At 46.0% G+C, this 20,585-nt stretch overlaps 1 protein-coding gene across 1 annotated transcript in view; it reads left to right on the forward strand.

Annotated features, from left to right (window-relative positions):
- Positions 1 to 9,844, forward strand: part of LOC119456752 (uncharacterized) — a 54,701-nt gene extending 44,857 nt beyond the window's left edge. Inside the window, exons 8-11 of the mRNA XM_037718574.2 lie at positions 1,285 to 1,484; positions 5,914 to 6,244; positions 7,644 to 8,161; positions 9,391 to 9,844. Coding sequence (XP_037574502.2) covers positions 1,285 to 1,484; positions 5,914 to 6,244; positions 7,644 to 8,161; positions 9,391 to 9,672 — 1,331 coding nt within the window. The 3' untranslated portion in view covers positions 9,673 to 9,844. The remainder of the gene's footprint in view (positions 1 to 1,284; positions 1,485 to 5,913; positions 6,245 to 7,643; positions 8,162 to 9,390) is intronic.
- The last annotated feature ends 10,741 nt before the right edge of the window (positions 9,845 to 20,585 follow it).

Consider the following 20,585-nt stretch of genomic DNA (forward strand, 5'->3'; position numbering starts at 1 on the left):
GGGTGGCCTGTAAAACACTAATAATACTGTTTGTTGGTTACTACTGAAACAACATCGACGTCATCAGACGTGTAGCAGAAGGCTGGTAAGATTTCGCCGCTTATATCTCTGACATTGCCGTTCAAATCGAACAATGATTGCTGTCACTCTGCCTCCCTTAACCGAAAGCATATGGCATGCTTCAATATCGCAGTTACCAATCTCAGGTACTTGAATTAATCTAGCTACTTCGTTAACCTTACTCAACAGGTCTTCATTCTCATGTTAATGAACACCATAAAGCTCTAACTTTTTTGTGATTCGTACTTTAAGTTCATTTAAGTCGATGTTTGTTTGAGGTTTTGTTCATCACGTACGTATTCAACTCATTCAACTTTTTTGCATAGGTCAGCAAGTTCTTTGACCTGACTGTCAAGGCGCTTCATTATGCTGTCAAACTGATCCGACATAGTCTTTACCTACTGATGCCTCTGCGGCATCAGACAGTCCAGTTTTCTGCTAAGCTCGGTAGATGCAGCAGCGACATTTAGATCAAGGCTGGAAGCTATGCTCGTTAAGCCGCGGTGCACAGCACGAATTTTACATGTATAGGGCAAACGAATGCTTTGCGGAAAGCAGCAATTTTTGCCTTTGCATGCAGAATGATCTGTTATCTCCGGGAATACCTCACAGTGATAGGAATGGTTCCACTACTTGCACTTTAACACGCTATCATTGGCATCTGTAGGCTTGCTACAACAAAAACAAATCTCTGACTCGGGGCCAGCCATCATAACAAACGCGCCAGGCAGCAAAAGGAAAGATTTGACAGCAGCAGTGACGCAAGAATAAAGTGGGCGCAGGTAAAGAAATAAACGTGCACGAACCTGGGAAAACAAGTTCAGATGCTTCAAAGGTGCTTCCGGTGCCTGTCACTGCTGCTGTCAAACTTATTGCTGTACTTCTCCTTAATAACCTAAACCAATCAGTTATTTCACTTCAAACTGTGTATTTTTGTATACTTTTGCAAATCAGTTTGTTGGACCCTGCAAAAGTAGGTGGTCAGCTCAGATAGTTTTCTATACATTTTCTATTTGACGGCAAATTTCATTGTTTAATTTCATATTTATTACGCACTCTTCGTCCCACTCCCGCGTGAATGTGTGTTCAAGTGATAATGTTCCAGTCGTACTGGACCAATAAACCTAGACCAGTCTAGATTAATATCCACATCGGGCCCAGATCTTGCCCCTATGGAAGCTATAAAAGTTTCCAACATGAATTCATTTTCTTCTTTGTATTCAGGTTCTAGGTCAAGCCAAGAAGATGTTGGAGAGCCGCTCTTTCTGACGCCTCTAATTGAGGCAGGAAAGTTCGAAGAAGCCTTGCAGAAAAGCAGGGTAGGCAAGATCGGCGATGTTCCAGATGTGACCAGCTACTCGGGGTTCATCACTGTCGACAAGGAGCTGGGCAGCAACCTCTTCTTCTGGTTCTTTCCCGCCACGGTGGGTATAAACATTGAAATTTACCATCCCGCTTTCCTCTCCTCGGACCTCCGTGGTCATCATCACGAACGCCAACTTTTCTCCTTTCCTGTACAAACCTAGCACACTTAAGTGATTCCTTGATACCCTCAAAGACCAATTGCATCGAAATTTCACTTTGGCTAAATTTGTAATATATGAGTGGTGTATACCCCTAAAGCAATCTTGGCAGAGCCCTGAGAACGCACATGAGACATTTTGTACGTGCCCCCTATCACCACTTTGCAACACTACCTTCAGACAGGCGTCAAGCATCGTTCTCTAAAACTATCATCAAGGACAACGACAAACTTCCCTCGGGCTTCACCGCTGCATCTAAACCATCGATACCCCCTTGGTGTCTTATTAGTCCCACAGTACATCTCAGTGTACCAGGAATCAAGAAAAAAACTGAGCTGTCGTCACCTGTGCTGAAACAACTGTCTCTGCTTCTTGTATACACGAGAGGTACGTGGACAGTGTACATATTTATACTGATGGTTCCACAAACCTCTAGTGTTCATCCGATACTGTGGTTGTCCTAGCAAGAGCTATTACCATCAGCTTCAGGACAGACCACCCAACGACATCGACATCTGCGGAACTAGCTGCTCTTCGCGCTGCACTTTGTTTCGTCAATCGGGAACCACCTCGACAATGGTCAATCTTCAGTGACTCAAAGGCAGCCCTACAATCTGTGCTATCAGCTCTGCGTCGCGGGCCATACGAACAGCTCGTATTCGATATTAGATACCTACTCCATACATCACATGAGAAAGGACACCACGTGACATTTCAGTGGCTTCCAAGTCATTGCAGCGTCATAGGGAACGAAGACGCCGATAATGCCGCTCGGGCAGCTCTTGACGACACACAGGAAGAGGCCATACCACTCTCACGGTCCGACGCAGCCAGCAGACTTCGACTGCTTGCACAGGAGATCACGCTCTCTCTATGGTGCACACCAAGCGGCCAGACCAACAATAGCAATCGTTAATACCACCTGCCCTCCTTGATGATCTCTGGATGCCAACTGGACTCCGCCGAAGAGAGGCCACTATGGGTTATCGCTTATGGCTAGGGGTGGCATTCACGAAATCTTATTCATTTCTCATTGGAATGGCCGACAACGCTTTTTGCAATGCTTGTCTTCGCGAGGAGACGCTAGAACACATTCTATATAATGAATATAATGTCCCGAGACAGTCCCTGGCGTCCGTTCTAGCGCACCTTGACAATAGACCAATGTCAATTGAAACGATTCTCACGTGTCGTCTACAGAAGACATCGCAGCTGAAGACGACGAAGGGACTACTTAGGTTTTTAAAAGAAACGGGCTTGGACAAGCGGCTGTGACAGTGATGTCACGTACCACGCAAGAGTGACGGACTGTGACTGACGATGTGTATGCTGTGCTATGTGCTCTCTCTCTCCTCCCCCCATTTTATTCCCCCTCATCCCGCTCCGATGTGTAGGGTAGCAAACCAGTAGTGCTTAACTGGTTAACCTTCCTTCCTTCCTTCCTTCCTTCCTTCCTTCCTTCCTTCCTTCCTTCCCTCCCTCCCTCCTTCCTTCCTTCCTTCCTTCCTTGTTCAGTACAACACCTAAGCAAACGACGCTTGCAGGCAGCCGCGGACAGTCCGCGGGCGCCGCTTTATCTCGTAGAACATTCCGAGGATCCGCACGCTACAAGTCATGCGTCACTTCCAGCGAGTGGTAATTGCGGCGATTTTTTTTATTGCGATAGCAATTATATGGACACTTCAACCGGATTTCTGCCGTCGGCGTCGCCGTCGCCGTGAGGTTCCCTATAGATAAAAGACAGTTTTAGTTTAGCGTGGTTACCGGAATAGCGGGCGTACTGGAATAGCGGGATCGAAATGCGCATGCGCAGAACGCTAAACGACCCATACCGTTTACCGTGCGCACGCTATTTCTCAGAGTTAACGTTACCGTGTTAGCGTGTTTGCGTAGTTCACGTAAAAGATGGCGGTGGTCCCGGTCGCCCGCTTCGAACTGAATTTGGCGTTTTCGTAGAATTCACTTCGTTCGTAGCAAATGACTGCGTAAACAGCTTTTGCTTAGTCTCATGCCGCTTCGACGAGAGAGTGTTATGGCTAATCGTGAGGAATTTTCGAGATCGCTTCTCGTTTCGAACGCGCCTAAGCCTAACGAAATTTTCTCTCAGATGCGAGCGCCACCTGTCGGTAAAGTCGGGAGATAGGCATGGCGACGGCATATGGCCTCTGATATCGGAACATTTCGGATGCTATGGTAGATAGCTTGTACTGCTTGTCTGTTTCGCTGCAGATTGGCGGACATGGCAAGTAAAAATACAACGCGCTCCTGGCTTCCATTGCGCTGCCTCTCACACTTTCCGGACGCACACACACATATCTTAGGTGCCCTATGTATGCGAAATTCAAAGCGTAATGGAATAGCGTCCCGCACGTAAACTACGCTATCACGCTATACTAAAACTCTCTTTCTGCAAAGTTCGTTTGCGGAACGGTAACGCTATTTCCCTTAACCCCGCTATTACGCTAACGTTAAACTAAAACTGTCTAAAACCTTCGCCGCGCGCCGTATGCCCGAGCGGAAGCGTGCGGGGACGCGCGCTATCACGGAGAGCGAACGCACTCAATCTCCCACGCGCAAGCAAGGAAGCGGGAAGCCAGCGCCGGAGGGAGCGGGGGGGGGGGGGGGGGGGGGGGGGCACACTTCTACTCTGCCAACAACCGCGCTCGTCGCTCGCTCGCACCGTCGCTTGTCTCCACACGGCTCTGACCTTTATGCGCCGTGCATTCGCCGCTAAGTTTCCGTTGAAGCGATAGACCGCACGTACCTTCGCCCGCTGCTGCGGCGTATGCGCTTGCTGTCAGCGTTTTGACAGTCGTTGTCTGCAGTCATTGAGTGTGATCTATTCATGTTTGTTTGTGCGTGCTCACACGACGCTTGTTCAATCAGTTAGTAATAGTCGGGCCACATTTTCCAACGCACGCTACACATGCAATGCTGCCCGGGTCGGCAGTGCAGCGCTACAGGTGTGTCCCTTCGCACGCGCTGCCCACGGGAAGCGCTTCTCATCAACACCACCGTTTCACACGCGCCTTCTCGTGGTCATCGAGTCTCTCTTCATGTCGGTTTACTTACGCCGCAGCACACCTGCTTACTTAATCAGCTCATGTTTACTACAATTCATATTGCTACCAAAGCCGCTCACCTTACTTCGTATGACATTGCTGTGTTGCTATCGCATTCATTGCTTCGCCCTTAGGGCGAAACTGTGACATTTTTTCCCAGTTTCGGTGTCAAAAACGGCTATTTTCTGCGAACTTTTCGTGGAGCTTCCGCTCGTATTTCAAACGTCAAATTTTGCACAGAGGCTCCATTATGTCTGCATTATCTTAAAGACGAGGCGTTTTACGCGGTCCACAATTTCTTTTCATTTGGCCTTAACTTCATTACTGTGAACTTTGAGGCGTTTTTCGCGACTCTTCCTTTGCCGATACACTTCTTTTGGAGCTTCTACACGATCACCTGCTTGGCGTTTTCAAACAGCGTTTTCAAAGAGCGCACATCAACTCCTGGGCGGTTTGCTTTTCCCTTTTCGTTTTCTTTCTTTCTTTTCTCGAGGGGGGAGGGGGGCTTGGACCGCTCAGATATTTAGCGAGAGAAGTGCACTGTCCCCGCAACGATGGCTCAGTTGTTATGGCGTTGTGCTGCTGAGCTCGAGATCGTGGATGCAAGTGGCCGCGGCGAACGCTCGCGTATAAATCTTTGAACGTTCGTGTATCGCACTTTGGCTTCACGCTTAAGAGCTCCAAATGGTCAAAGATAATCCGCAGCCCTCCACTACGGCATCCCTCATAACCCACTGTCCAGTTTCCTGACATTAAACCCCCCAATTTTAACTGCACTGTGGAAGAACGATTAGCTGGTTGACTTCTGCACACTGGAAAGCCTTCGTGGTGAAAAAAAAAAAAGCGCTGGTCGAACAGCGCATTTGTCCTACAGCTGATGTTGGGAACGATTCGATGCTGAGTAATGCACGGAAACTTAACATAGTAACGCTAAATCTCCCCATACTTAACCGAGCAATAATGACATGAGCAAAGGAACATTACAGGCGCTGAACCCGAGCCGTTTCGATTTTGAGGCCGGAGTTCATCAGACTGCTTCATCAGGGCGACGGATAACCGCGTCAACTGATAACCTGAAAGTGTACCTGAACGATGTCTGCGGTGTCAGATATTCGAACAAAACACAACGAATGGTGTGCGATGGCTTATCTAAAAAAGAGAAAGCGTGCACAAAAAGAACGCATGAATATTCTTGGTGATAATTCGTTTGCAGCTTGCGGCACGGAATTCTTGTTCTTAATTGTTTTTGCACGTGTGTGTGCGTGCAGGAAAACCCCGAAAGCGCACCAGTGTCTGTGTGGCTTCAGGGGGGACCAGGGACGTCTTCACTCGAAGGTCTGTTCGTGGAACATGGTCCTTACTTCATTGACGAGAATGGCGATCCACAGATACGGGACATCACGTGGACACGAACCATGTCGATGCTGTACATCGACAACCCCGCAGGCACCGGCTTTAGCTTCACGGAGAGCGAGGATGGCTACGCAACCAACCAGGAGGACGTGAGCCGAGACATGCTCGAGCTGCTGCAACAGTTCTTCACGTTGTTTAGTAACTACTCCTCCAACGATTTCTACCTGTCTGGAGAATCGTACGGTGGTGAGTATCGGCTTTGATTCAGCTGGGAAGTTATGTAAGAAAAAGTCTGAGGTGGTCGCCAGGTACAGGCAGACGTATCGGTTTCTTCTCGACTTGGTAATAATTTAAAGGGACACTAAAGGTAAATATTAAGCCGACTTAGAGCGATAAATTGTCTTGTTTCGTGCTTTCCTGCGCGCCAATGTATGACTTCGTTGCGTAGAAAATTTCCACCGATGGTCTGGTTGCTGCTCCTCAATTTGAATCGCCCGCGCCAAATCGGAAGAGCTGACGTAATCCCCCCGTGACATTCCTCTCTACCGTTCTCCGTGCATCACAGTCATTTTCTCGCTTACAAAAAGCCTTGTTCTCGCTATGAATGACCAATTCGTTATTACACAGAAGCTTAATCTTTAGATCTAGCTCGACGTAATGTTTTCCTTTAGTGTGCCTTTAATAATTTCTTCTGCGCTTTCTCTAGAGGCCTGAGCTCCAGGGTGCTGACACATATGGATGCGTCCTCTGACTTGAGGGACGTGTGCTTGATTCAAAAGAGTCTTATTGGTATAGTTTTGTTCGTTTCGCTATGCCATTCTTTATTTCATCTGATGTATTTTCCCTCGCTGTCGCCTTCATTTTTATTTATTTTCTGCATTTCATGTCCTTTATAAATACCCCCAGATTCTTACGTTTTGCCATGCCCAGAATTGGTCACATCTGTCAAGCACAGAGTGCTCCCGAACGTCTAATAATAAATCGGCAATCCTTTCGCTGTCATCAAATGGCGGTGCTCGCTTCAGGCGCAATTATTAGATGCACAAAAGTGTAACAGCAGCGTGAACTTAAAGGTGGGCTACAACAATCCAAGATCCCCACACTGATCGACGAATGACAGGCCTATTATGAAACAACTTTAGAAATCCTGGGCCGAATTTACAAAGCTTCTCGGTCGTATTTTTCCCCCAGTATTTTTTCCCCCAGAGAATACGTCCAACATCAGGATTGGCTAAAATTTTCTCTTAATAACGATTCTAGCGTAAGAGGTTTTTTTACGGACCCCGGTGGTCGGATTAGAAGCTGTTAAACTCTCTCACTGGCACATACCATTGCTATTATACCGTTCGTTATACTGAACCTGCCGGTATTCGTTCTTAAGATTCCATTCTTGCGCATGAAAGTCATTGTACACGAATCAACCTGTTCCCTGGCCAATGGTCGCTTATTAGCCAAGCCAACCCTAGCGAACGCCGTTTAGTGATCGGCGGGTGTCTCATCGTCCCTTAGACTATCGCCACTGGGCGGTCTACTGGGCGGTCAACTGGTCACTAGTGCAACTAGTGCAACTTACGGGGTCACTAGTGCAACTTACGCCGGAGCGCATTCGTGAACATTAGCCTTCAAGTGCATTGCTTCTACGCAGGAAAATTTGTCCCGTGCATTGGTGCCGCGCTTCACGAGTCCAAAGACAAGCTCCGGGTGCCGATCAACTTCAAGGGCATCGCTATTGGTAACGGTATGACAGACCCCATCACCATGCTTCTCTACGGGGACTTCCTGTATTACATCGGGCTCATGGACCAGGGCCAAGCGAGGCACATGCAAAAAGAGTGTGATCGGGCGGCGAGCCTGATCCGTGAAGAGGACTATCTGGAAGCCAGTCTGCTGACGACCTCTCTCATCTTAGGCACTGTCGCTGGAGAATCTACGTACTTTGGAAATGTCACTGGCTACAAGTACTGCTACAACTACCTGCGCACAGAGAAACCCGAGTCGCACGAGCGGTACCTCACTTTCGTTGACACCCCTGTTGTGCGAAAAGCCATTCACGTCGGCCAAAGGCCTTTCGACAACGAAGGAACGAACGTTGCGGTCCACTTTGCCGCAGACCTTATGAAGTCTGCTAAAGAACAGCTGACCTTGCTGGTGGAAAACTACAAGGTATTGCCGCGTATGCTGATTTTAATGCCGTTCCTTTGCTAATCTGAGAAATCATTCCTTTCACATACACTTCACAGCTACGAGCTATTGGAAATGTTCATGTGCCGCGATGATAAGATTAAAAATAGGTCATGGTTTCAAGGATATCTAGCTTCATGGTTGGGTAAATGGTAGCACTCACGGGTAGCTTCATTTGTGTGGTGGTGGTACCTGCGAAAACTATGGTTCCTGGTGTGATCATGACCCTAGGTATTATACGAAAACATGTGAAAACTGCAAGATGTAGTGCAAGAATCCCGTTCAGCCTAGGCGTCAATGCAATGCGGTACGCTGCTGTTCGCGTACCGCTTCACAATATTGAGCGCATTTTTATAGGCCGATCACATTCGCAGTAAACACATCGCTTGGCTCACTGAGCAGCACTATAGAACTTCTTTACCAGGGCTAAGCAACTGAGGCCGAATTCACAAAGCATTTCGTTCGTAAGTGATGTTTGCCATTGTCCTGTCAACTTCGATAATCATATGTCCACTATCACCATTCCTGGTATCTGCTCTCACGAACAGTTTTAGCAGGGGATCCTTCTATATTTTTCTTCTGGTCGCGAAACCTCCCCGAAATTTTCACACATGGGCAGAAGGTGGCACCAGAGGCTCTGTTAGTCCTCGGCAAATGCTGAGTAGAGCTTTTATCATCTGTTGAAATTTGACTGGCTGTATGTGTTTTAGTTGAACTGAATTTATGCTCCATTCTGAGCCTGATTTCATTTGCCTTTCTGAGAGCTTAGTCGATGTTTATTTTTCTGTCCAAACACCCCCCCCCCCCCCCCGGGATTTAGTGCATTTATGCGAGTGGACTTTACGTTTCAGACTGTTTTGTGTGACACGTATTGTGTAAGCTGACTTTAGAGTATTTATGCGACTTTCAGTTTGACTTCAACTTAAGTTTGGTTGTGTTTGACTGATTTATGTGAGTTGACTGCAAGTTTTAGTGTGTCTGTGATTTTCTCACCTGCGTTGTTGTTCACTGTATGTAATTATACGTGAAAAGCAGTAGCTGGAACTGCTTAAAGGCGCCAATATCTCCTAAATACCACATATGCAGAAAGCAGTGGTCTCAAAGGAAAAGCTTTGTGAGTTCGGCCCCTCCTCGTTCCAGTTCTTGATAAAATGGGTCGTGTAATTATGTTCCGTAGTCTTATCTATTTTTTTTCTTGCTATCGTTACAAGGTACTCGTCTACAACGGTCATCTGGACATCATCGTCCCATACACTGCAACCCAGACACTCGTGGACTCCCTTCAGTGGTCGGGCAGCGAGGAGTGGTCGAACGCCGAGCGGAAAATATGGCGCTCGCACGATGGTCAGCGCATACACGGCTACGCTAAGAACGCAAAGAACTGCACGTTGGTCCTCGTTCGGGACGGAGGTCACATTCTTCCGTACGACCAACCGGAGGCAGCCTACGACATGATCACCAGATTCATCAACGAGGTGCCGTTTTCAGAGTAGAACACGTATATCAATCGCAGATCGCGGAAGAGCGAGATAACCAAAGGCCATCTTTTCGATGGGACAAGAGTCATTAAGTTATCGCCAGAAGCTTTGATCTCTGCTTTTGCTCTTCGTAAGGTGTGTGCGTCTTTTTTTTTTTTTTTTTTTTTTGAGCTGCGTGCCCTGTGACAATAAATATGCAAAAAAGCACCTTTCTCGTGCGAAAATTGCAGTAGCGGATTATCCGAGCCATCGTCCTTACGCCATTACATCTAACTACCTGTTTGATCACTTCGTAGCCCCTTGGCAGCTTTTAGAATGCTCTATTGAGTGGCCCTGGCTTCTGGGCACAGTCATCACAGGTGGTCAATGCACCGCTTTAGATGCTGGAGCAGCGCACTTGCGACAGTTCATTGGGCGTTCAGGTGACGGACCCCAGGCCCCGGTGACGGAAGGTGTAAGGGCCGCTGTATTCTTCAAAGAAAGACATCCTCCCCCCTAGATAGAAAACGGAGAAGGGAGCAGACATAGGGAGGGTCAAGGCACGTCTGTCCCGACGGAGAAGTTGGATAAGTGACTTTTCTGCTAAAAGGATGAAGCGGGGTTCCGGAGGGAGGTTATGAGATGGGGTTTCTGGTTTTGAAAGAGAGTGTGTATTTTTGTCCGCTAGCCTCGTTGGAGTGGTATTTCTGACCCTGTTCCTGCACACGCTGCACATTAACGCTGAATGGGGAAGACTTGTGAACTTTGTATCTGTCTTCGCAAATTCGTGACATCTTGGAAACTTCCTTGAGGGGCTGCACAGCGTTGAACGAGCCAGTGTGGATGTCAACCACACCAAATTTATTCAGCCTGTTGACATCGTTTAATACAGGGCCTGCACCTCAAGTAGTAAGGCGTCTGGATTTTCGGTCCCGTGGGATCGAGTATTTTAATAGAACACGTTATAGGGCTAGTTGGTGCATAGCTTTCAAAAGATGAAGCGCCAACAGTGACAGCACAGGAACAAAGACAGGACAAGGCGCCTTGTCCTGTCTTTGTTCCTTCTTAGTGTTCTGTCACTGTTGGCGCTTCATCTTTTTTGAAAGAGTATTTTAAATTTGAGGGTGTGTTGGATTGGGGTGAAGGCGACTCCGCCTCCTCGTGTTTCTGTTCACACGAACCGCTTGTTTGTTTTAACCCAATAAAGACGGGGTTCTTTTTTCTTGTTTCTTTTACTGCGCCTCAAGGACATCCACCGAAATCTAGAGATATTTTACATATAGCTTTCGTAAGGTAACTCGCAATCTCTTGAACACCACAAAATCAGTCACTGTAGCGCATTTTGTTGGATCACAATGAATCGAAATGTGTGCTGATCAGCACATGTCACTGTGTGACCTTATTTATATGGTCACAGAAGCACTAGGCGCTGAACTGGAAGAATGGAAGCCGAGGGCCCTATTTTTATTGGTCATAAGAAGCCAACAAACAAAGACAGCAAGGAAAGCATAGGGGAAATCACATGTACTTATTAATTGAATTAAATGAATAATAAATTAATGGAAATGAAGGTGGATGAGAGAAAGTGGCCGCAGGTGGGGCACGAACCCACGTCTTCGCATTACGCGTGCGATGCTCTTACCAATGGAGCTACCGCGCTGCCGTTTTCCCATCCACTTTCTGTAGTATTAAGCATGAAATGCTTTTAGCTCCCGTTGTGGGTGACCTTCAAGTGACCTTGAGCTAAAATCTAGAGCCGTTATCCGGGCATCATTACGTGAACAAAATGAGATCATCCGACCAACCAGTCAAAACTTTAGGAAATGCGGTCTCTGGCCCCCAACCCTTCGTACAGGACCGCATTACATACGCTAGTTACTGCCCAAACAAGTTTTTAAAAAATATTGCTTCCAATTTCTTCCTAATGTTTCTTCACAATATCACTCAAGCTGTAACTTCTAGTACGCTGAAGTTTTATTTGTCCTTTTCAATAGCGACGCCCAAAAGGCCGATACAGGGCACGATCCACTTGATTGTCATCTTTTAGCACTGAGACAGGGCTGCCTGTGCTCTTTTCAACGCCAGCAGTTCGCGAGTTCCGCGGCGCGGGTTTTGCACCACCTCCTTCGAGAGATGGCGCCACGCTGCGTGACCAGGCCGGCAGCGTCCGGCGCACCGCGGATGCTTATGTGGTGTGGTGGGGTGTGGTGGGGTGTGGTGGGGTGTGCCCTTGCCAACATGCACTATACCCATTTTAAGATTGTGTCTATTATCCTCTCCAACCAATCTGATTTGCCGGTAGCCATTTCATGCTTACATCTACTCTCGATAACGTGAAAACCAGCAATTTTTATCTACTGGAACTACACCTGGGAGTGTTAGCCAGCGCCACACCTAACGGCTTTGACGGCGGATGTGGAACATCCTTTTTTTTTTTTGTCGCAGGCGTCACGTACACGTGATCTTTTTGGGTGAAGGCAATTGGTTAATAAATCCACGCATGCTACCTGAAGGCATCAATGTTGCTGGATTCGAGGCCTCTCTGTGTAATGAACGAGAAGAAAGGTAACCAAGGGCCCGATTTTTTCTAGTCACATCATCAGAAGCCAAAAACAAGGACACCAAGGACCGCATAGGGAAAATTACATGTATTTAATAATTGAAATAAAGAAATGACAGTGGTAGCTCAATTGGTAAGAGCATCACACGCGTAATGCGAAGACGTGGGTTCGTGCCCCACCTGCGGCCAGTTGTGTTTTCATCCACTTTCATTTCTATTAATTTATCATTTCTTTAATTCAACCAATAAGTACATGTAACTTCCCCTATGCTGCATTTGGTGTCTTTGCTGGCTTGTTATGATAGACATTGAACAAGTCGCATGTCCCAAATGTACAGCGGGCACTCGTCCTACCCACAGACATGCTGTGGGATTGTCCCGTATACCAAGACCTCCGAGAGAAATACATGTGACCACATATCCCCTCGTGTGAATACTGAACTACCTCGACCAATGACCATCGAGCCCAGAACACACATGCTCTCCCTCTGGAAGTTTGCACTTGAGGCGGGCATCCATGGTGGCCTGCGATTCTGTTACCTTAACCCCGACCTCCTCCATCTATTATGGCGAAGACCCATCCCGCTTCTTAATAAAATGTTTCATTATTCATGGTCACGCTGGAACGTTTCTCATAAAGATTTTCGTCAATATTGTTACGCGGAAGCACGGTATGCAAATGTTTTCTTACCACTATACCATTTTCAAACCACTGCGACGGTCAGGCACAACGTGTTTCCTTTCCGGGTACGATAATAATAATAATAATAATAATAATAATAATAATAATAATAATAATAATAATAATAATAATAATAATAATAATAATAATAATAATAATAATAATAATAATGAGAGCAAGAAGATTACGAGAATACGGCAACGACAACAACAGCAACAATTATGCTTGATTCTTGAACTTACCTGGGAGACTGTGAATCATCACTGAGACGTGCACAATATGTATTTATTTGTGAACCAATTTCGTTTTTTTTAATACGCTTGGCCACGGTTGCATACCCCATAGATTGTACTTGTGCAGGCACAATTAGCACCTATAAAAATAAATATTCGGGAGATAATTTCATTCGATGTTTCCACGTCGTCACTCAGAATTCAATTTGCAGATGTTCTTTTTTTTTCAAATAACGATTAACTGCTTCCCCCAACGTATCTAAACGCTGTATCGGAAGACTATTTGGTACGTGTCTAAATAAATATCATAGCGACTGGTGCTTCCTCACAGGTAGATAAGGCGCGTGTTAGAATCCACTCACCATCTCTTGACTAGTCTTTTCCACTTGGTCTTCCAGATTTTATTCACAAATTCTTTACGCAGAACTTTTTGGCAATAGCTTTAGCTTTGCAAAAGTTAGCCCTAAATGCTACAAGAGTAGTTATAATCCCAGATTTTCTTTCCGTATGCTGCGTGCTTAAGGAGGCTACAAATTGGGACAAATTGAACTCATTTTTTGCATTATCTTCGTCTTTTTTTATGTTTGCTTCATTTGGCATGGTTACCACGCCACCGAGGAATTCCTCTTAATGAAATAGCTGATTCACTTGCACGCGCCTCTTTAATTTATCTGGTGGTCTCTGTGCTTATCGCTATTCCTCAAATCACTGCGACTGGATACACACAGTTTTCTTTGACCGAAGACTTCGGTCAAAGACTTCTCACCAACAAAATCTGCAAAATTTATGCATATAAATTATTCCTGGAACTCGCAAGGGTATCTATCCTACCCGACGATTTCAAGTTTTATTGACAAGGCTTCCTTGCCGTGTTCCACTGCTTAATATTTACTAGCACAGATCTGGTCTGGCGGTATGCCCTTTATGGCTACAGCTGCAATGAGTCGGAATCAACTTATCACATGTCTCTATCGTGCCGGCGGTTTTACACTCAACGAAAAAAAAAATAACTTCTGCAAGTTCTGCGTCGTGGATATCGGGCTGACTTTATCCAATAGTGTGGTACTCTCACTGCGAGCATCGGTGTTTGGATACAGCGACAGGAATGTTTGCCGAGCCATACACGCGACAAGTGGCACAAAATTATTTCTTTTTTTTTTCATGACTGAAATGAATATCAAAAAGACTACTTTATACTAATAATAATGTTATAATTCATCCCAAGCTAAACAGGGAGGAGGTAGTAACATTCAGATGACGACGGACTAACTCCTACGTTCCCGGGATCTTCCTGAACATCACTGCAGCCACCCAGTTTCCGTACTTTCTGCAAATTACATGCCGTAGTGGCGTAGTGGCTTTGGTGTTGCGCTGCTAAGGCCGAGGTTGCGGGATCGAATCCCGGCCGCGGCGGCCGCATTTCGAGGGGGACCGATTGCAAAAAAAAAAAAAACACTCGAGTACCGTGCATTGGGTGAACGTTAAAGAACCCCTAGTGGTGAAAATTATTTTGGAGTCCCCCACTACGGCGTGCCTCATAGCCATATCGTGGTTTTGGCACGTAAAACCCAAGAATTCACTTTTCTTTAACTTCTGCAAACTCTGCCACCACATGGTGTGGGAGTGCGGAGGAGCGACATGAACCAAGTCAGAGCACGTAACCACCGAAGAGCAGTCGTTCGAATCTAACGCCCAATTGTCAAGCCCGGATTCCGAGGACCAGCTAGCACTGGTGAACAGAGCCCGAGAGAGATGGCCAGGGCCCACGGTTTCCTGGAATGAGGAAACTGCCCCCCCCCCAAGGGCGAAGAACCCATTCGCGTGCTCGATAATAAAAGCTTACTCTCTATCTCTCTCTTTCAAAATTTAAGTTACCCTTCACATTATGTGTTATTATTGTTTTTAAGCTATCTTTACTTTTTCCTGTCCATACAAGGCCGGCAACAATATTACGCAATATTATTTTTGATTTGTGATCGGTATCATTGATATATTTGTTGACATATTCTTTTGTTCGTTTATCATACCACCCGGTTCGTGGCCTATCTCCAACAGTGGATTTGTGCCATTGTGAAAGGAGTCGTCGTCATCATCATCATCATCATCATCATCATCATCATGTCTTTCACTTTATTTAAACGACAACCCATTTCAGTCACGTGCAGATGCAACTAACTCCTATGAAAAATGTGTGTAATTATTTTACTGCAACAGGAAGTGCGCTGCTGTGTTCATAGTATTGTGGTGTGGACAGTTAGGGCTCAGAACCGTTCGACCTTGTCAATTCAACGCCTTGGCGAACAGCTCAAAAACGTCGCCATAGCGAAATTGTTCGAACTGAATTAGCGCCTAAACTGAGCAGCACTTCACCAGCTGCTTTAGTTTCTATTTAGGCACTGCATCGAACGTTCCGCCTAGTCGAAACCATACCCTTCTCGGCACCTCGCAAAAATAACTTTAAAGCAATTAATAATGCAACAGACAGTTTCAAAGCCATCGCGCACCATTATTAGCCTGTTCGTTGACCGTTCCAAATGTACTATAGTTTGGAGTTGTTTAGTTCAGCCTAAGCTACACAGAAATTTGGACCAGAAGTCATAAGTTTATTGAAGCATCCAGCAGTTTCCATTACTATAGGGACACCGCCTCTGCTGGGACTTCTAATACTTCTTTTAATAACGTCTTTTAATAATTTGTTAATTTCTAAGTTCTTGGTATAATTTGTGATCAAATACTTTCCTTCTTATTTTTTTTAAGCTTTGTTATTTTCTGCTTTAGACATTTCATTTCTCGATGTGTAGCCAACTCACCTCTTGGGTATGTGCCATGTTGGGAGAAATCAACGTCAACATCAACATTATTAGCACTTTGTCCTTGTCATATTTCTGAGCCGCTATGATAATTGCGAAGTGGGTGGGGAGCGTCTTGAGTTCTCAAGCGTCTTGAGATATCAAAGAAATCTGGCTAAGCTTGAAAGTATATTTTAAAATATTAAATTAACATATATCGGCAGATTGGGCTTTCGGGAACTACTTAGGACAATGTAGTCAATATTTGCTGGATGCCCATGTTTTTTTTTTTTTTTTCATATCTGTCAATGAATAAAGTCGCATTGCCTTCGAATGTTAGCGAATACTAAACTTGATTTTCCTTCCCTCCACGAAGCCATGAACCGCGTACACTTCTCTGCCAACAACACTACTACGTCATCGCCATGGACTAGGGGGGATTGCCATCGCCAGAGAGAGAATAAAACATTTATTAGTGAAAATTAATAGTGGTTTTGCGGTCGGACCTCCTAGTCCGGAAGACCATTGGCTTTTGCCGCCGTCCGGGCTCTGTTGACCAGGGCTTGTTGCTGTTCTGGGTCCGAGCTGGACAGGGTCGCCTCCCACTCGACTATCGTCGGATTATGCTTGGCCGATATTTGCGGATTTTGTTGGCACGCCCAGACCATGTGGTATAACGTGGCCGTCTGGGGACAGAATTTGCATTGCGGATTGTACGGCATAGAATCTATCTTTGATAATACATAAGGATTTGGAAATGGCAATGTTTGTAAGCGTCTCCATGCTACCTGCGTTGCCTTATCTAATTTGGGATCAGGCGGGGGTAAAGTGCGTCTACTCAGCCGGAGGTGTTGTAGGATCTCAGAATATGAAAGAAGGGGCTGAGGATCGTCCTGGTCAGCGAGAAGTTGTGCTGTGGAAGAATCGTCGGAGCCCCGGTGTAGAAGTTCTCGGGCGGAGGCATGAGCAATCTCATGGGAAGATTTCTGCGCCGACCGAGCACCTGATGGCGGTCGAGCCGAAGTAAGGCTCGTTCTTATCTCGAAGACCTGTGCCCGTATTCACAAGAAGTTCTTATGATAGAGTTGTTCATTAAAGAAAATGTCTGCAAATCCTGAAGCTGGAAATATTACTATCGAAGGTGACCAACCAATGTTGCAAAGAGCACTTAGAAATAAATGTTTTGTTTACACGGCCCCTGTTTCTCTCATCAATGACAGCAGATCGGCATTCACACAACAGCCTTTACTTACAAGGCAGTTCGTACGCCAAAGAGATGGCTTGCAAGAAACATGGCTTGCACTGCATAGCACCATACCAGTTGTGTCAATTATAAATACTTATTTTGTTTGCGCGCGTACGTATGTACGCTGTAGTGAAATGGCAAAAAATGTGCCTCTCATGTGGCGTCTACGATAGCTTTGTCCACTTCTTTTGTTCATTCGCCCCTAATGAAAGTCTATGGCGTTCATTGTTTCACAAGAAAAGACACGTAAATACATTTAGCTAAACTCAATCAAACAAGTAGATATGATTTTGAAGCCGTAGTACCACTTTTCACGCTCGGCAAAACCATGCACAATTCTTGGTAGCATCCTTTGGAACACTGCTGTCAGGCAGTTGCCAGAATGATGCAGCAGTTATTTTATTAATCTTTCGTGTGTGTATGAAAAATAGCCGAGAGAAATTATGTAGAGAAAAGCTGGCGACAGTGTGCTTTGTGGACATCAGCTTGTTTTCCTTTATAATGAATAGTGCTTTATCTATCGGTAAGGTGTTAGAAATAATTTCACCTACCTTTGTAAAGGAGGCCTTTCGTATTTGTTCCGCGATATTGCCCGCAGCCACTTATATCGGCGGCTTTCTTCCTTCGGGAAGGAGAACACGAGTACATCCGGCTCGTTGGGGTAATGCGTGGCACTCTGCTACACAACAGGCATTCTGATGATGCGCGGCACTCTGATGCCCAGTTGCCTCCTTCACTTTTCACCGGGCAGTAGCACAACCACACAGTGAGCGCAACGTCGACTGCACACAGCCAACACAGCACACGCCAGGGTAGCACAGGCACGACATGTCACAATCTCAGAACGGTGTGCTCCCGCACCGGCATCTCGTCGCCTACTGCCGGACTACGAAAAGTGGCGCGCTTAACGTCACGGTCGCGCGAAAGACTGAGCAGGCTTTCAGTTATATCTAGACGGTGTTGTTCAAACGCCAGGCGTGTGCTACAGACCGGTCGTGGCGAAGCACACTGTAGCAGCACAGTGCCAGGAACGCTTTCACCCTTAGTCGCCGACGCGTCGGCGCTAATCTCGCGAAATCTCGCGAAAGGGAAAGAAATCGCCCAAGAATGCCACCCCAGGACCCGTATTCACAAAAAGCGTATAACTTACACTAATGTTGTTCATACGAGCAAATTGCAATCAATACTCATCCTGAAGGCACCCAGCAAATGACTAACAGCCCTTACAAACGAAGAGCTCCGCGAATTCGGCCCCTGATGCAAAGCTGAGATAACCCAAGCGTCAGCCACGTTGCCAAGCGGTTCCTTTCTCGTAGTGCTGGCCAGAGCGATATTTCAGTCGAGATATCATTTATTATTTGGGATAAAATTGATGCCAGTAAATAATTTAACCGAAAGTACAGCACTTCATCAAATGGTCACGTTTTAGGAACACAGACACGGCAGCAGCAATCAAGCCTAATAGGAAACAACAACAGCAGCGATGGGAGAGCGTGTCACGAGGAAGCGCAGAAGAAGACGAGAAAAAGCGCGTTCGCCGTACGCTGCCTGGTCGTCATGAGGTCCGGTGAGTCTATCGTTTTCGCACTAAAAAGAGCTCTTTCGAGTTATCAATCGGACGAGGCACGCTTAGCTGTTTCGACAGAGCTGTCGAGTTATCCGACACCACGGCCCGTATTCAGAGAAAGACCTTATACGCTACAGACTTGTTCGTATAGCCAATTCCAAGCTACGCTGGTGCTGGATATATTATTGGCAAGGACGCTCGGTCATTGGCACAGTGAACTTGGGAACGAAAAGCTTTGCGCATTCTGCTCCACAAGCGGCGTGCAGTGTCGCAAAGTGATACCTTCCGCACAGTCACTCCATGGACGGTCGCAATCATTTTGCGGCCCAAGACACGCAATTTTTATTTCCCAAAGTTAGACTTTAGCTGCGAGTGACCATGTAGCGTATAGTGTTCTGTCGATTTTTGACCGCCTGGTGACCTGGTAAGTGTGCCGATGTCGCACCATATTACAATGGTGTTATATTATCATGGATCACGACCAAGAATCAAAACAGCCTCTTCTTGCTCAGCTCAGCAGAACGCCAAAAGCCACCGAGCCGGCTCCAATTGACCTGCAGTACCTACAGGCCCGTGTTCGCAAACCTTTACGTTCGTAAGTGCTCTTACCCATTGGGCCTTCGCTAACATATCCAGCATCAATCAGCATTGGCTGACGAAGAATTCAGCGTAACAGCTCTTTGTAAATGCGGACCCTTATCATTATTTTTTGATCACGGCCTACGCCAACGCACTGCGTACGTACGTTTTACAGCTACACAAAGCATGCGAAGCAAAAATTCTGGATTCATCGTTGTTCCCTTGACTTGTTCACTTGATCGCTCCGGTGTTCCTTTTTTTTTTTCCTAAGCTTAACATTCCAAATTATTGACTTATTCTAAATGCGAACCTTGCATGCATGCTTTTAGACATATGTATACAACTGTCTGTTACATTTGGCTAACAAAAACATAACACAGCTAGTTAAGGTTCCCCACAGTTTAGGATCTGGTGTATTGAGGTTTTTGTCACAGCCGCTGCATTATTGAAACGCCGAACGTTGCCGCGGTATACGAGGCGCCTCTTGCTGTTTCCTTGCGAGTAACGCATGACTAACTGGTGATGATTCAGCGAGCTCCTATACTTATGTGTCCCGCCTACTTATTACAGGAAGCCCCAGGCAACACAGGCACCCTCACCCGTCAGCTCGCGTCATGTAAGGAATCGAGTTTTGAATTATACACATATCGAACTAGAAAGAAAGAAAGAAAGAAAAAAGCACCCAAGGTGGAACTTCTTTTTCTTGCTTTTTCTTCTTTTTTCGAGGAGGCAAGGGTCAAAATACTAAAATAAGGGCCCTTGTTCATAAAGCAGCTAGTGATTCGTATAAGCGCTGCCACCAGCAAAACTTATTGTTAATTTCACTTTTATAATTGCAAAATGTTGTCTTGGCGTGACCCGAGGCTTGGCAAGCCAGAAAAGATGCGATAGCAAAAGACGTGTGGCAGCACCACCTTGAAGTGTGCGCACTAGCTTTTCGTGGCACTATGGGTTTTGATTGCGTCTGCGCGAACTAGATAATTGATTATCAATCTAGAAAAAAAAGTATATCGAAGCGAACAAAAGGCTCACTCTGGCAAGTTTTCACAACCTTTTTTTTTTTTCGCACACAAACAGCTCGCACGCGAGAATGCTTTGAAATCCGTGACATGAAATGGTTGTCGCAGCGCCAAGGATTATACAGATGCGCTATTCGAAAAGTGGTATCTTACGCTTCACTTTCTCCTTAATAATCACAATTTTCCACTTAATAGGTGAAAACTGACTCTACAAAAAAATTCCCCATCACTTGAAACAGATACTGTTTTGCTCGTTAGGGTCCTTATAGAAAGA

Source organism: Dermacentor silvarum, chromosome 6 (assembly GCF_013339745.2).
Source record: "Dermacentor silvarum isolate Dsil-2018 chromosome 6, BIME_Dsil_1.4, whole genome shotgun sequence".
NCBI classification, from domain to species: domain Eukaryota; kingdom Metazoa; phylum Arthropoda; class Arachnida; order Ixodida; family Ixodidae; genus Dermacentor; species Dermacentor silvarum.